General features: G+C 41.0%; 1 protein-coding gene across 7 annotated transcripts; it reads left to right on the forward strand.

The window, feature by feature from the left end:
- Nucleotides 1-688: 688 nt before the first annotated feature.
- On the forward strand, nucleotides 689-17,064 carry pgap4 (post-GPI attachment to proteins GalNAc transferase 4). Of its 7 annotated transcripts, none has more exons than XM_012965461.1 (2): nucleotides 689-1,172; nucleotides 15,544-17,064. In XM_012965461.1, the coding sequence occupies exon 2, from the start codon at nucleotides 15,694-15,696 to the stop codon at nucleotides 16,954-16,956; it is 1,263 nt and encodes a 420-aa protein (XP_012820915.1). In that variant the 5' UTR covers nucleotides 689-1,172; nucleotides 15,544-15,693; the 3' UTR covers nucleotides 16,957-17,064. The 7 variants fall into 7 exon arrangements, with proteins under 7 accessions (XP_012820915.1, XP_017950928.1, XP_012820906.1 ...); XM_018095439.2 differs by lacking the exon at nucleotides 689-1,172 and adding an exon at nucleotides 5,263-5,434; XM_012965452.3 differs by lacking the exon at nucleotides 689-1,172 and adding an exon at nucleotides 5,263-5,430.
- The last annotated feature ends 224 nt before the right edge of the window (nucleotides 17,065-17,288 follow it).

Consider the following 17,288-nt stretch of genomic DNA (forward strand, 5'->3'; position numbering starts at 1 on the left):
TTGTGGGGAGATTAGTCACCCGCGACAACGAAGATTTGTCGCGCGCCGACTAATCTCCCGGTGTGTCACTGCCCTTACAGCTCTCTAAGCTGTTATCAGTCAATAAACATTCAGTTACTTAAGGGGGGGGGGCATATGGGACATAACCGTTCAGTTAGTTTGCTTTTGAATCTGACCTACATGCTCACAAAATAACTGAAGAGTTATGTCCCATGTGCCCTTCCCCCTAAAGTCACTGACAAACTAAGAAGTTAAACATATAGTGCAAAAAGAAAAAATCGGTTGTGCTATCTAAGGTAGAGTCAACCTAATGAGGACCGAAACGTTGGACTTTTGTGTAATGTGCTTATAATAAAGGCATGTTGATATTTTGTATTGTGTATATATATTAAATATACTTCCTTTAAAATATGTTAAGTAAAAAAAAATACATTTTTTGCAGTACATTCCCCTTTGCCCTACTTGTTCATTGCTGTGCACAGCACTGATTTGAACTTTGGACTGCAGGAAAGCAGCATACAGGCTTCTTCTAGCGTTTGTATCCTCGGTTACAAACAAACCTGCACACTGCTTTCATGCAGTCCACAACATAAAGCACCTCTGATCAGTTCCCATGGCAATGGGAGCAGGTTGGGAGAAAGAAGTCCAGTTTTTTTTTTAAAGGAACTATGTTGCAGTTATGTTGGTTTTTGAACAGATAGATTTGGAGTATGGAGTATTTATTGTGCTCCGTTAACGTTCATATATATGTAATTTGCGATTAATTTTGCTTTTGATTTTTTTGTATTTATATTTTAGTCAAGACAGCAGCAAGTAATGATATTTTACATAGCACACTAATCCAGTGGCCTGAATTTGCAGTTACAAGTCATGCAGACAAAAACATGACAAGGGAGAGGAAGCTCTGTAACTCGATACTTTGTGGTGTTTGCAGAAAGATCATAGAGCAGCGCCTTATCAGTTACGGAACTAACACTGATCGCTTACTTTCCTTTTAGCTTCTGCGCCTGCGTTTTGATGCCTCCCTGCACCTTATAAAGGTGACAGAAAGGGAAAAATCGCGAGAGAAGACCTTCCCCCGTGATCCTTTGGCCATCGACTTGAAGACTCCAGTGCATGCTGGACATTTCAAACAGCAGGGCTTTATCCAGATTTAGTATAAATGAACTGAGGTGGGTGCCTCTGTTTAAAGTGTAATTTCTTTTCTTCTGATTACTGAAAAGTGATGGGTGAACTTGAGGAGAAACAATGGCTCTTTTCTGCCTCTGCTTGTTTAAAAGCTAGAAAGTGACAGAGAAGTGAGCTTGTTTCCCTGCAACTAGATGTGCCCAGCCCTCTTGCTCTTCTTTCTCCAACCTAAGTGGTGACATCCCCTGTTGCTTAATATGAAGCTTTAAAGGAACAGTAACACCAAAAAATGTATATATTTCAAAGAAATTAAACTATAATATACTGCTGCCCTGCACTGGTATAAGTTTTGTGTTTACTTCAGAAACATTACTAGAGTTTATATAAACCCTGGTGTGTAGCCATGGGGGCAGCCACTCAAAAGAAAAAAAGGCACAGGTTATATAGCAGCTAACAGATAAACCCTGTAGAATATAATGGTGTCTTATCTGTTATTTGCTATGTAACCTGTGCCTTTTCTCCTTTTTTCCAGCTTCAATGGCTGCCCCCATGGCTACACAGCAGTGTATTTATATAAACTATAGTAGTGTTCCTGAAGCAAACACGCCAGTTTTACCAGTGCAAGGCCACAGTACGTTATATTTCAATTACTTTAAAACACTTTCATTTTTTGGTGTTACTGTTCCTTTAAGTACTTTGGTCCTTTTCACAATCAGTAGAAAGCTTCCTGGGCTTCGCATAGCAGTTGTCATGGAGATGGGATCACAGGTAATTGGGACCAGAGGTGGCCCTGTTTACAACAGCCCTCGGCCCGGCACTGGTCCCCAGCCCGGTGGTTGGGGACCCCTGGTCTATATCATACTAAACGTTATTTAAAGGTAAACAACATCTTTAAAATACAGTTTATTGTGTGTATATATATATATATATATATATATATATATATTATATTTGAATATTTATTTAACCCAATTCTGCATAGGGCTAAATAACCAGTCAAAATATTCCCTGTCTTTAAATAAAGTAGATTCAAAAGGGTCAGTTTTACATACTTCCCAGGAAATGTCCAGGTTCAGAGGGTCTCAGGTGGATGTACAGGAATCAAAGACTAAGTCCTAAGGTAACCAACCCCTAGGGAAATAAGTGGTGCAGGGACATGGGAATGAGGGTGAGCAAAAAAAGATTAGACTGCACTAGTGAGCTAGAATAGCTCTGCGCTCCACCCAGGAGAGGTGGTGAGTTTTTATTCCCCAGATGACATCTGCCTTGCAAAGTGACCACAGCTGGAAAAGGACCCAAGCAATTTCTTATTCCGAGAGGCTTCCACTTTAGGCTAATGCCACACGAGGCGTAGGGCGGATATTTTCGGCAAGCGGAAAAGCACTTGCCGAAAATTCCGCCCTACACCTCCTACATGTGCCTGCACCCAAATGAATGAGATACGATCGGGTGCAGGCACATGTATCCTATATACGCATGAAAACACGAGATAATGCAAAGTCTTGCGTTTTCATGCATATATCGGATACATGTGCCTGCACCCGAGCGTATCTCATTCATTCGGGTGCAGGCACATGTAGGAGGTGTAGGGCGGAATTTTCGGCAAGTGCTTTTCTGCTTGCCGAAAATATCCGCCCTACGCCTCGTGTGGCATTAGCCTAAAGTGGAAGCCTCTCGGAATAAGAAATTGCTTGGGTCCTTTTCCAGCTCATTCTCATCTCATTCCTCATTAGAGGATCCTAAAACACTGTGATGTCCAAACTGGCTGGGTGTGTGAATACTAATTACCTCCAGATAATATATTGCTGAATCTATTGCTTCTGGTAATACAAAGGTAATACAAATCTTTTCTGTTAAATGAACTTTCAGTATATGGTTAAAGTCAGGAAAATATATTTGGTGAACATTGGTAAAATTGAGGCCTTGGTTGGTTTTTTATTTAGTTATGTTTTTATTTTATTATAGTTATAAAAAATATTATTGAGTTGATTTAATTGTACAAACCTCCTTTTCTGCTTGATAATTTGTAACTACCCCTAAGCTTAGCTTGTCAGTACCTGCTCAGAGCCCACTAAGAATGTGAGTGTTACTGACACTCCTAATTATTCTAAGATGTGGAACTCCTGTGACAACTTTGAAGGCCTGGATCATTACATTTTCAGAGATGTTGAACCTTTATATGAGTAAGTTTAGTATATTAAAATATATTATTTCTAGACATTAATTTTTATGGTTTATTTCTCCTTTAAAGGAGAAGGAAAGGCTACCAAAGAGTTAATCTCAAACTGCAGGCATACCTTCAGCATACCCCCCAACTGTCCCGCTTTTCTCGGGACAGTCCCGCTTTTTATGGCGCATCCCACTGTCGGGACATTCATGGAACTATCCGGCACAGCGGGATGTGCTTGCTGTAGCCGGATGTTCTTGCTTCTTCAGCGGCTTCGTTATGCCTCTCCTTGTGCAGCGCGACAGGCCCTTTTATAAGGTTGCGCCTGTGGGTGTGACGTCATTACGCACGGGGCGCAACCTTATAAAAGGGCCTGTCGCGCTGCACAAGGAGAGGCATAATGAAGCCGCAGACGAATGGGGGGCTACTGTGATAGGGGGACACTGTGTATTGGGGGGTACTGTGTATTAGGGGCTACTGTTTATAGAGGCACTGTGTATTGGGGCTACTGTGTATAGGGGGCTACTGTGTATAGGGGGCTACTGTGTATAGAGGGCACTGTGTATGGGGGCACTGTGTATGGGGGCTACTGTGTATGGGGGGCTACTGTGTATGGGGGGCTACTGTGTATGGGGGGCTACTGTGTATGGAGGGGCTACTGTGTATGGGGGTACTGTGTATGGGGGGGCAAAACTGGTACTTAGTTATAACTCACTTATAACTGACTGCCTTCTCTCTATACTTGTATTTTAATGTAGGAGTTGCTATATTGTTTTCCTTAGGTCGTTCAGTATGAGGGTATAGCACATTTTCGTCTGCGCCCGCCATTTGATCTATATAAAAGGGGTATTTTTTTTAAATGGGGTGTGGTAATTGGGGCGTGGCCACAAAAGGGGACGTGATCAAAAAATTTTCCGCGCTGCGCGCACCAAATCTTTTTGTCCCTCTTTTCATTTTTCAAATGTTGGGAGGTATGCCTTCAGTTGTCTCAGTAGTGCCCTTAAGTCTCCCCATATTTCACTCATTCAGAAGATCAGAAGCCAAACAGGTAGAAAAACCGCTGAGCTGGGTAGAGAAGATTCCCATAATGCATCGTTCCTTCCCAGACTTGGGCTGTAGGTGGCGCATGCGCACAAACAGGAGCGCTCCCCCTAGCAGAACGTGTAACATCTTGTTTCCTACATCTCAGTTGAATGTACCTCACTGTGTATTAGCCCCTGCCATTAAGCACAGCTCGTTTAACCAAAATGTTATACTGTCCTGTAGCGCAGCTATAGCCATAATAGTGATTGTCTGAAGGGAATTGGATGAATGCAAAGGGATCAACCAGCGTTCCATTTAAAGCTGCATGATCCCCAAAATACTGCCCCTGAATGAACAGATATCCCGACTACTATAAGATATTAAGCTCTACACATGTGGCGTGGTGCCTCAGTCACGCTGTAGTTAAAGGAACAGTAACACCAAAAAATTCAAGTGTATGAAAGAAATTCGAATATAATGTACTGCTGCCCTGCACTGGTACAACTGGTGTTTTGCCTCAGAAACACTACTATGGTTTATATAAAGAATGCAGCTGTGTAGCCATGGGGGCAGCCATTCAAAGGAGAAAAGGCACAGGCACTTTGCAGATAACAGATAAAACACTATTGTATTCTACAGAGCTTATCAGTTATCTGCTATGTAATCTGTGCCTTTTCTCCTTTTTTTCAGCTTGAATGGCTGCCCCCGGGGCTTCACAGCAGCTTATTATATATAAACTATAGTAGAGTTACTGTAGCAAACACACAACTTTTACCAGTGCAGGGCAACAGTGCATTATATTTCATTTACTTTAAAACTCTTTAATTTTTTGGTGTTACTGTTCCTTTAAGACTTTGCAGGCTGTTGGTCAGAAACACACAATACCCATGTGCGACTCATTACTTTCCCCAGGCACTCAGAGAGTTAAAAGCAAGGCATGAGTGCCGTTATGTCACTGGGGGCTTGCCGGAGGGAGGAGCATGACAAGTTGAATGGGCTACATTGTATGCACAGTGCCTGAGCGTGTCTGAAGATCGTTTCTGAAGATTGGCTGAAGATCAATGATAAAATCCCACTTGCTGGCATATTTCTTGCTAAGATGCAGCCTGCAGGCAGGTGCTGGAGGGGGGAGAGGCGAGCGGGGAGCGGAGAGAAACAGAGCAGAGCGGGGGCGGGGGGAAGGGGCTGGTGCTGACAAGTTGGTGTGTGAGCTGGGGGGGGAGGCACAGGAGGAACGCATGCGCAGTAGAGACAGTGAGGGAAAGGCAGTGGGCATCCCTTGTTAGAGACGGCGGCGCCGTTCACTGATACAAGTATGTAGAATGTAGTATGTGTAGCTCTGTAAATCTTTCATTAGGCAAGCCAGGAATATAGCGTTTTTACTCAGCAATAGTAGTACTATTTAATAGTGTGCTTAATAGATTTTGACTTTCTTTCTCCTTTAAAAACTGAATGTATTAAAAGATCTCACTAATAAGAGAGATACATTGAATTTTTAAAGTCAGTAAAGTATATTTGATGAACACTGGTAAAAGTAGCACTAGGGGTAGGCAGGAGAGGCTCCTGTCTGGCGCCCCTCAATCGTTGTGCCCTAGGCAGCTGCCTCTTCTGCCTACCCCTAGTTCCGGCCCTAAACTGAGGCCTTGGTCAGCACATCTTAGTAATCATTTATACACCTTTTGCTTTTTTTCACTTATTTATTTATAGACTAACCTATTAGGCTGTTAGTATATTGGGTATGGCTAGAGCAAGCCACAGGTTTAATAGGAACGTAGAGATTCTTATTACCTTATAAAAAGTTTTATGTTTTTATAATGGTATTAGTTATTTTTTTATAAAAAGGGCGCTTTCTCATTACGAGTTGATTTAATGGTACACACGCATATACAGAGATTGCAGCAGCCCTGGGTTTATTTTATGATTAATTTATTAGTAATACTATTAAGAATTGCCCAACTATAAGGTAACATTTATTAAAGTCAAGATTAACTGAGCGATTAAGGGTGTATATATATTTTAGAAAAGAGGTTTGCCTCTTAAAGAAGCTGATGTCAGAGGGATAAGTATTATATTCTGATGCTAACTGCAGTTGTTTCAACGCATGTACTAATAGTCTGTATTATGTACTAATCAGCCTTATATTGTTATATTTATGTTCTGTATATAGTTTCCTTTAACCCTTTAAGTGCTACGTTCTGTATATAAAAGTACCTAAGTGCCAGAGAACGTAGATTCTATGTTGTGCAGCACTTCCGGGTTTGGGAGTGGACGAGCTTGTTCCCCAGCCCCTAGGCAACGAGCAGAGGTGGGGAACGAGTGGCTTCTGGGGCGTGATTGCCCAGGGGCTCCATAGGAAAAGGCAGGCACGTAGATTCTATGTGCCTGCCTTTTGCTGCTCTTCCCCTTCCTGCCTTTTGCTGCTCTCCCCCCTCACCGGATCCTCCACTGAAGACGGCTTCTGGGTCCCTCCTGCGATCTTCAGCCAGGTTAGTGCCACATACACACACACTTATTGCACTAATACACACTTACACACATTCATATACATTTTTGGGGGGGCTCACACATTCACAGCACTCACACTTACTTGCACACGCATTTTGCCATGTGTACACAGCCACCACACACTTTTTGGATTTTTTTTTATTGCATTGTGTTTTTTTTTCTTGCCTGTAAAAAATGTTTTATTGCCATTGCAGATAGCGTATTCATTAACCGCACTGAGCAATACTTTTTGTGTATTATTTTGGTGTTTTTATTACATTTTCGTTGATTTTGGTGCATTTTTAGTAATTTTATAAGATTTTCTGTTATGCATAGATGTTGATACGTTACAAAATATGGGGGTACATATTTGGGTAAAATGCAAGCTTTTTGACGATTTTCAGAAATGTCATAAAAAACGTTCTGTTTAACATAGTTTGGTAGTTTGCAGTAGAAAGATGTATTTACCCATTTTTGTTTTGTCCGAATGTGTACGTTCGGAAAATGTATGGTTTTCTAGGGTCTCCATACTGTTAGGGGGTCTTATGGCACATAGTACACATGCCGGTAGCTTATATTGCAGTGTATGCACTAACTTCCTTTTGGGTCTTTAAATGCCAGATACTTTGGTGATCCTATGTACAATGGGCATCAAACTGTTCAAAAGACAAATGACTTTCATATTTAGGATGCGTTTTGTTGGTACCTAATGCTATGTGGGAGATATGATGCTTAAAAGTGGAAGCTTTGAGGCAATTTTGTAGAATTTTCATAATTTTTTATAGAAACTGCTAAATTCAGAAAAACATTGCTGTTTGGTACTTGGGAGTTGAAAGACATGGTTACCCATTTCGGATTTGGCAGAATGTGTACTTTTCAAAAATATATGGTTTCCTGGGGTAAACCTAATGTTCCACGATTTTTGGCTTTGGAATCTAAAGTATGCTGTATTCTGTCAGTAATGCTTTCAAAATTTGGTAATTTACTGCTGGGAGTTTTCCACAATCTAGACAAATCTAGAGACATGAGGCTTTCCAAATCAGTTACATTTTTGTATATAAAATGTTTCTGGTATAAATCTCTATATCATGAAAAATATAAATTTTTCTTTTTTTTGTATTTTGAGCTCTAAATCTTGTTCCAAAAGTGGAGATACACAGACTTAGGCAGATTATGAAAGCTCAGGTTCTCATATTAAAATGATATATAGTTTGTCTTAAACTTAACCCTTCCCCCCAGTAAATCCCCGTAAAATGAGAGAGCACTGAATGTTTACAAAATGTCTGGCAGTGAGGGTAACCAAAATGTAAAATTCTGCTAGCACTTAAAGGGTTAAAGCAAGTGCTTAGGTGATAGGTCATATTTTAACAATACTGTTATTTATTTATGATTCTGAAGGAAAATCCCTACACCTTACCTATTAAGTGCATATCTCTGCTCTCTGCTAATTTCTGTGGGACAGTCACATTTTCAAGGGCTTGTCCCTGGGCCCTCACTAAGATTCCTTTTGCCCTAAATTTTGACCCAGCCCCAGGGGTCACTTCCAGGAATTGGGACCTGTCCCCATTCTATAAAAATAGCCAACTTAAAAAATAACCCACCTGTCACTTCTAATGCCAGAATGGATAAGCAGAAGGAGATTTAAATTACTCAGCTCTCTCTAGCCCCTCATTTCTCAATGCGCAAAAAAAACAACAACCCTGTTTTAAGTACATCTGTACAACTGACTCCAACTGTACACTAAGGACTCTGGCACACGGGGAGATTAGTCGCCCGCAACAAATCTCCCTGTTCGTGGGCGACTAATCTCCCCGAATTGCCATCCCACCGGCGACAATGTCACGCTGCGCAGGCGATTTCGGCAAATCGGCGAAGTTGCCTCACGAGGCATTTTCGGCGATTTGCCGAAATCGAGCCACCGTGTGTGCCATCCCACCGGCGACTTACATTGTCGCCGGTGGGATGGAAATTCGGGGAGATAAGTCGCCCGCGAACAGGGAGCTTTGTTGCGGGCGACTAATCTCCCCGTGTGCCAGAGCCCTAAAGAGGATGGCTGAAACTAATGAAAGTGAAAGGTTCTAATAAGGAAAGTAAATTGTGTAGTGGCAGCAGGGAAAATAATGGAATGGGAGATAAAGCAAAAGGCAAATAAGACATACAAAGGCTTGATAACTATCTTGATCATATTCAAGATTATAAATTGTACGTACAAATCAGCTTGTCTTTTTGAAGGACAGATTGTACTTTCTTATAATGAAGTAAGAAATTGGAATAGATTATTTGCAGTAGATTTTATCCACTTCATATTGCTTTATGAACTAAAGTCTGTTGGTCTTTATGAACTAAAGTCTGTTATGTTGTTTGTAGATGGATAGAAAATGATCTTAAAGATTATGTAAACAATTGTTTAATCAATTACTTTATTCAGTGTATATAAATCAGACCCGCATAATAGGGGCACATGATACTCAGGTCAGTTAAGTCAGTGGCTGGCATAAGATATGATACATAAATAGAATAATTTTAAAAGAAGTATTCAGCAGCAGGTATGGCAGAATAGGGTTTCCTTTGCTTACTCAATATTCTCCTGTCCAAAGCACGGTAATCCAATACAAATACAAAGATAATGGAGGAAGCAGGAAGGCAGTAATATGTTGAAAAATTCCTTTGTTAGTGCAACCACTAACTCATGTCACAGGAGGTTACTGCTCAACGTATAAGTCCTCAACCAAAGTAGTTTTCAGTCCATAGAGTCCTGAAGTTACCCATGACAATTCAGCAAAAAGTTCTGTCCTAACAAACTAGGAACTACATACCTAAACATGTAGGCTTACAACGTATCATGTAGCTGCCTTTAAGAGAGTAACAAAGAACAATATTACCATATATAGCCTCATTGGACAAGGCTATTTAGTTTTTTGATCCAAAATGCCTCTCGTTGTAATAACATTTTGTTCACGTCCCCCCCCCCCCTCACAGAGTGTTTAATCATTTCCAGCACTTGCCACCTTAATTGCCTAGTCATATAAAAATGACGAGAGACTGCAGTGTCTGTAGCAGTTTTTTCTTTTATAATTTGATATCTCCATTATGTTCTTTAATCCTACATTTCACTTGCCCTGTTGGGATACGCCTGGATTGTAGAAGCTTTGTACATGTAGGAGGTAAAAATTGTTCTTTGTTACTCACTTAAAGGCAGTTACATAAGCAAAGCATAGGCTTAATAACATTTTGATAAGGTGTAAAGGTGGCCATACACGGGCCAACTATAGCTGCCGATATCGGTCCCTTGGACCGATTCGGCAGCTAATCGGCCCGTGTATGGGGAGAGCAGATCGGCCTGGCCGACCGATATCTGGCCTGAAATTGGCCAGATCTCGATCGGCCAGGTTAGAAAATCTGGTCGGATCGGGGACCGCATCGGCTCGTTGATGCGGTCCCCGATCCGACTGCCCCATTGCCGCCCACATAATCCGATCGTCTGGCCCCAGGGCCAAACGATCGGATTATTATTTTTTTTACCTAAATGGTCCCCGATATCGCCCACCCGTAGGTGGGGATATCGGGGGAAGATCCGCTCGCTTGGCGACATGGCCAGCTTAAGCCTACATGTTTAGGTATGTTTTCTTTAGGAAGACCTTCTGGTAATTTGGATGGAACTTTTTACTCAGCCATTTAGCCATAAAATATGGCATTTCTAGCCATAGTTATTTTTTAGTGTTTAGACTTACTAGTTAATACCATTAGTATAAGCTAATTTGGGGACTAGTCCAATTCTCCTTTTGCAGTCAGCCAATTTAATTAGGTGTTTTCACCTTGTTCAGGATCAGATGGCAGTTAGGCAGGTTTGGATTTGATAGACATTTTAACCTTTCAACCTTAATCAATATGTAAAGAAAGATAATAAAAATAAAAAAAATAATACACAATACTAATGTAACAAAGTGGAGCCTTTATGTCCTCTTAAAATAAAAAATGAAATAAAGTCACCAAAAGGATCAAACCCTGGTCTACTTAAAGGAGAAGGAAAGGTAAAAATCACTGGGGTTTGCACCCCCAGTGACTTTAATCACTTACATTTTACCCTGGGTAGCTGTGAGCAGGTGTTTCCTCTTCCTTCTGTCTTCTGAATCCTGGGGCCGGCACACGCAGTAGTGTGAAAAAGCCGACTTTTTTTGTTAAAGTTTGTCTTTTCACTCTACTGCACAAGCGCGCAAAGGAAGAAGGAAAAATATGGTTAGGTGATGTATTTTAAAATCTATTAAAACAGTAATGATTCAGGGTTGTGCACAGTGTAAAGTCACAGCAGGGTTTGTGACCTTCAAAGAACAGTGGCAAGAACAGTGCTGCCAACATTCATGTTATAAAGGAAAACAACAAAACAGTAACATCATCAGTTGGCACCCTTCACCCCAGTCTGTCTGTGCTGAGTTAGTGGCCAGTAGGGACCTAGAGTTAAATCTATTGGATTCCCTCACAGTGTTGCAGCAAATATATTCCCTCTCTCGAGCTGGTAATAATGATGGATACAGGGTGTATGTGAATTATTTATTTCTGTCAACAGATTTGATTATTTATTGCCTTTATAGAAGAATCATTTATTACCCCTGTAGCCGAGTAAATAAAAGTTTAAAGCTCCCACTGCAGATTTTCACTCAGAGCCGACTTAATTCTAAATCAGGGCTCCCCAACCTAAGATACCTGTGAGCAACATTCAAACTGAAAAAGTCTTAGGGAGCAAAACAAGCATAAAAATTTTTCCAGAGGTGCAAATAAGAGCTATGATTGGCTATTTGTCAATACACTTGGTTTGTATGCAGCCAAAACTTGCCTCCAAGCCAGGAATTCAAAAATAAGCACCTACGTTGAGGCCACTGGGAGCAACATCCAAGAGCAGCATGTTGCTCGTGAGCCACTGGTTGGGGATCACTGTACTAAATGGTGCCCTAGGCAGGGTAGTGCTTTTCAGGCCCCCCACCTAAATGTATAGTTCAAAAAGTAGCATACCTCTGGCTGTGCCCTGCCTGCCTGTCTCCCTCTCTTTCTAGAGAGTTAGAACCTCGGGAAGCACAGCCAGAAGGTGGGGACTCTGCAATCAGAATGAAGTGATACACTTGGTTCTCGGATCTGTTTGCACCATTGATTTTTTTTACAGTTTCTGGAATCGGGCTCCAGACACCAGGTGAACCCTAGGCTAATTAGTAATCTGGCCCTAGTTGTGTCAGTATGTGCAGCAGACTGGTTCCTGAAGAATCAAATGCAGGCAGTTTGACACCAAGCACCAAAAGTGAGGCAATCCAGGGTCAGGTTTCAATGGCAATTTTTTAATGCAGCTGCATCTGATTTGGGTCAAAACCCAACCTCAATTACCTGGTTTTGTCACATGGGATGCAGTTGCGTCAGAGGCCACTTTTCTTTGTTTCTGCAATTATGCAGGAATTATAGCAAAACGGTAGTGGTAAGCGAAATTTTTCAGTGATTATGAATTCACCACGAAATTCCGCATTATGCCATAGCCAAATTTTTTTTCAGTGAAACTGCAGCAAAAATTTGGCGCAATCAAAATTTGCAAGTGAAGTGACAAAGTGCCCGCATTTAACAAAAATTTTCACTGTTTCATGAAATTATGTGTAAATTGAAACAGGACAGGCTTGCTTATCAATAGAAAACGTCTGTTTTCTGGGTAAAAAAAACATTTTACCTTGCATACTGTACTTGTATTCATAAATAACCTTGTATAAAATAGATGGGTTATCCCTCACTTTGGATGGAGCAGAAAGCTCTTAATGTAACCAGTCGTTTATTATTATTCTTTATCTATATAGCACTTTTTTTCAGGTCTTTACAAAGATTATGCATGATTCTCAGCCCCATTGTAGTTTACAATCTCACAAGCCAACTTTGGCGATTTGCCGAAATCGTCTCCTCAGCGTGTGCCATCCCACCAGCGACTTACATTTTCGCCGGTGGGATGGAAGTTCAGGGAGATTAGTCGCCTGTGACAAGGGAGATTTGTCGCGGGCGACTAATCTCCCCGTGTGCCAGAGCCCTTAGAGTCACACACTGGTCAATGGAGAATAGGTGGTGTTCTTGCTATATTGTGAGTCTCTGCATTTATTCATTTATTTTTTTTACATTGTAGGTGTTCTAATATTGAGGGTTTTTAGTATTTTAGTAGTTTTATAGACCCAGTTAAAAAAAAAAACCTCCATCTAGATTTCCTTCCTGATTCTTGGTGCAGCATATTACTTTTTTATTATAACATTAACCCAAGATGTACCCATCCTGTTGGCCTAAGGATAATTTGTGCAGCCAGGCCTATTTGTGTTTTTTATGCATAGGGCAGGCAGAGTATGGCACAGACAGGCAGAGTACTGCCTGTGTGTCCCATACTCTGCCTGCCCTATGCTGCCCGTGTGAGGTGAACCTGGCAGGGGTTTGTTCTGGGAGTTTGTTAGCATGTGTGCTGGGGGGTTGCTGTGCTATCCACAGGGGAGGAGGAGGCATATGGATTTAAGGGTGTTGCTTAATATAACAAACTTCTTTCACATATGAATGAAGGGTGATATCCCTACAGCGAGCACCAACCATTTGGAATTTTACTGCGATACCACCATTAGTGTGGGTATGGTCTTAAAAACTATTGTGAAAACATGGGTGTAGGAAGTGGTTAAAACTGGCTTCCATTATCGGCCCTCCACCATGTAGGCCAGAAAAATTCTGGCCCTCGATTCCACAGAAGTTGGACAGCACTGCTTTAGACTGTCCTTAGGAAAATGAGCTCTTCTATCCTACTCAGCTTTTTAACTTTAGGCAAGGAAAATTGGGTGGATTTGGGGGGGAAAAAAGATGTGGAATTACAGGTATAGGACCTGTTATCCAGAATGATCAGGTCCTGTGGTTTTCCAGATAACAAATCTTTCTGTAATTTGGATCTCTATACCAAGTCTACTAAAAATTATTTAAACATGAATTAAACCCAATAGGATTGTTTTGCCTCCAGTAAGGATTAATTATATCTTAGTCAGAATCAAGGACAAGGTACTTTAATATAGAGAAAAAGGAAATCATATTTAAAAATCTGAATTATTTGGATTAAAATGGAACCTATGGGAGATGACCTTTGCGTAATTCGGCTCTTTCTGGATAACGGGTTTTCTATACCATATGGTGTACCCATATGGTATGGTTCAGATACCATACCATAGAGGGGGAATCTTTGGAGGCACAGAGCTTCACTGCTAAAGGGCTTTGTTTTCCTTGGTTGGTATAATGTGCAGTTCTTCTACCCTACATCATAGTAACATAGTAAGTTGGGTTGAAAAGACATACGTTCATCACGTTCAACCATAATGCCTATATATAACCTGCCTAACTTCTAGTTGATCCAGAGGAAGGCAAAAAAACCCACATCCTTGTTAGCTTTAGTTCTTTTTTTTTTTTAAATGTTATTTTTAATTGCACATTAAAGTGGTATTTATCCCTTATTGCAGGGGTCCTCAAACTTTTTAAACATGGGGCCAGTTCATGATCCCCCAGCCTCTTTACCAGGGGCCAGACTGTAGCCCTCAAACTACGGCTTGCTTCCTACTGGGTCCTCCCACTCCCTGTTCCTCCATTCCCCGCTGCATTCTCCAGCTCCCTGCTCCCCACTGTTTCCTCTGGCTCCCCGCTGGGTCTGTAGAGAGGTAGTAGCCAGGAGTTAGGACACAGCAGGGGCCGGGTAAATTACCTTGGGGGGGCCGAATGAGGCCCGCGGGCCGTAGTTTGAGGATCCCTGCCTTATTGTTTCCTAGGTTGACTCTTCAAACAATGTAGTATAAATTAAGTTCTCCCCAGGTCCTTTTCATCAGCTGGATTCTTCATATATTACCTGGCAAAGTGCTTTTCATGAAACACCCTTAAAGGAGACATATTGGATAAATGGGAAAAACCTTAATTTTGTAGGCAGTTATGAATAATATACGATGCTGGTTTCAATTTGTGCTAAAAATTATTCCTATCTGTAAAAATGGCCCCTTTATTGGATCTCCCTATAGAACCTATCCATTCTCTGTCCATGTTTGAAATAAAGGGTGGGCGTGTCCTAACAGACCCTGCCAGAAGCATAGTAGGAGGGTGATAGCAAATCACACAAGCAAGTAGAGCCTTCTGTTCCCTATCAGGTCAGCCTAGCTACCCTACAGTGCAGGGTACTGAGAGCCGCCGGCTCCCCTGCACATCCAGAGAATTCAGCCAGCAGGAAGTGGAACAGGTGGGTGGGACTAGTGGGGTTTTGGTGGAATTTCTCAATAAATCAGCCCGAAACTTAACTTTTTTAAGCACAATGCTTCTGTATCTAGGAGTATAATTCACTGGTACATTCCTAATTTTTATGATATGTCTCCCTTAAACTGGCAAAACATTGGTTACATTTTTAATGAATGAATATTGAAAATTGTGGGGTTTTATAACACAAGTGACCTGTGTTTACTTATATGATCCTGCATTTGTTAGATATCCATTCATATATTGCTGTATCATGTTATCTTTCTTTATTTAGCAATACATTAAAATGATTTTCAAGGCTGCAACCTAAAAGTTAAAATACTCTATTATATAAAAAAAAATGTAAAAAAAAAAAAGAGGTAGCAAAGCCCATTCTTTGAACCCTAGTTTATGCAGTTTTTCTTGTACATTTTTAAGTAAAGTGAGCTAAAAGGCAAATATATAAAATAATACATTTTTATTATTCTTTCTAGAAGTACAGTGGCATAGAAAACAAGATTCTATGACTTCAAGTAACATCAAACTATGGCATATGCAAACTAAGACAACACTGCTTTATATTCTTGATAAAGCAAGTTTATAAAAAAGATGAAGACTCAAAGACAGACAATTATTCTGTGAAAATGACATTCAACGCATTGAAAAGTATAATACCTGGAATTCCTAAAATGCGCATTTCAGTGCTGTTGAGAAGTCCTTACCTCCACTTTCCTTTATTCTTTTTTATAACTTTCTCCTTGGCTTTCTATTATTTTCGTGGCCTTCTCTTTTCCCCCTTATTTTCCCGTTCTCTTTACCTTAAACAGATGAGTCATGAATTCCTCTCACAGAACATGCAACAAGGTGCTGATGCTCTGGAATACTTCCACCAGTCATTTTCGCAAATTGAAAATAAGGCATTATACAATGCCACTTTTCCATGTACCAAAACACCAGTAGCTCCCATCCTTCCATCTGTCCCCAGTGGGCGCACCCTTCTTGTAGTCACCATCATAACAACACGGCGCCAGGCTGAGTACCATTACCTTCTGCAGGTTGCACATAGCTTTCTTAAGCAAATTTCAGAGTGTGGCCCTAATTGTTATGATGTTCGACTTTTAATTTGCAATGTAGACCTTTATCCAGCTTCACATGAAGATGCTTGCCTTCTTTCTCAGCTCCTGTCTTCTGTGGAACGCCATGTTGAGGGTCAAGAAGATGATTCCCCTAATATCTTTGAGCGTGAGAAGCAGGATTATGCTTTCTGTCTGTCAAGTACACTGGAGGTTTTTAATCCAGAATATGTTCTGCTTATTGAAGATGATGCAGTAGCAGAGGCAGAAATATTTAGTGCCTTTTTTGAACTAGTGCATGTGCGATTTTCTCAGGAACCTTTAGGGGGTGGCCTTTATACTAAATTATATCACCCAGAACGCTTGCAGGGCTATCTGAACCCAGAGCCCATGCGCATTCTTGAGTGGTTTGGACTGGGTTCACTTACAGGGCTTGCACTGAATTTCGGATATACACTGCTATTTTACCAATTGAGGTTTAGCTGGCGTCAGTTTATAGCATTAGCTCTTTATTCAATGTTGATGGCAGAACTGTTTGGACGTCATTACATTCTAGAACTAAGGCGAATTTTACCAGCCCTGTACAATGTGGTACCTGCAACTGAGTGCTGTACTCCTGCCATGCTGTTTTCTGAATCATCTGCCCGTAGGACTTTGGTGTACTTGGATGAATTAACTTGCAAAGCTGGATATGCCAAGGATACAGCATTATACAGGGAGCTGGGAAGGAGGGGTGAAAGGGCATGGGCCCTTGAACCTAATATGGTAAAGCATGTTGGGTTGTTTTCCACACTCAGGGGGTCATTTGATAATACAGAGCCACAGCTGTTGTGATTGACATTTATTGCACTAAACAAAGCTTTTTAGAATTATCTTGCAAGCCTCTCTGCTTTTTAAAATTACCCGTTTCATAGCTTATTAAACATGTCTTATCTGGTCACATATTGCCTTGCTTTTATTGCATTTATACACACACAAGTACAAGTATATATCTTTTGTTTCTCATTTGTTATGGTTTACATTGGTTGTAAAATGGTATGTGTACTGAATCAAAAACGGTAAGCTGCTATGTGTCCATATAGCTAGTTTCAAACCACCCCTCTTGCCTGTAATACTAACAAAGTGATGTGACTTCATAAAAGCCTGCAGGCTAAAACATTGTGTTT

Source organism: Xenopus tropicalis, chromosome 7 (genome assembly GCF_000004195.4).
Source record: "Xenopus tropicalis strain Nigerian chromosome 7, UCB_Xtro_10.0, whole genome shotgun sequence".
In the NCBI taxonomy this organism is placed as follows: Eukaryota; Metazoa; Chordata; class Amphibia; order Anura; family Pipidae; genus Xenopus; species Xenopus tropicalis.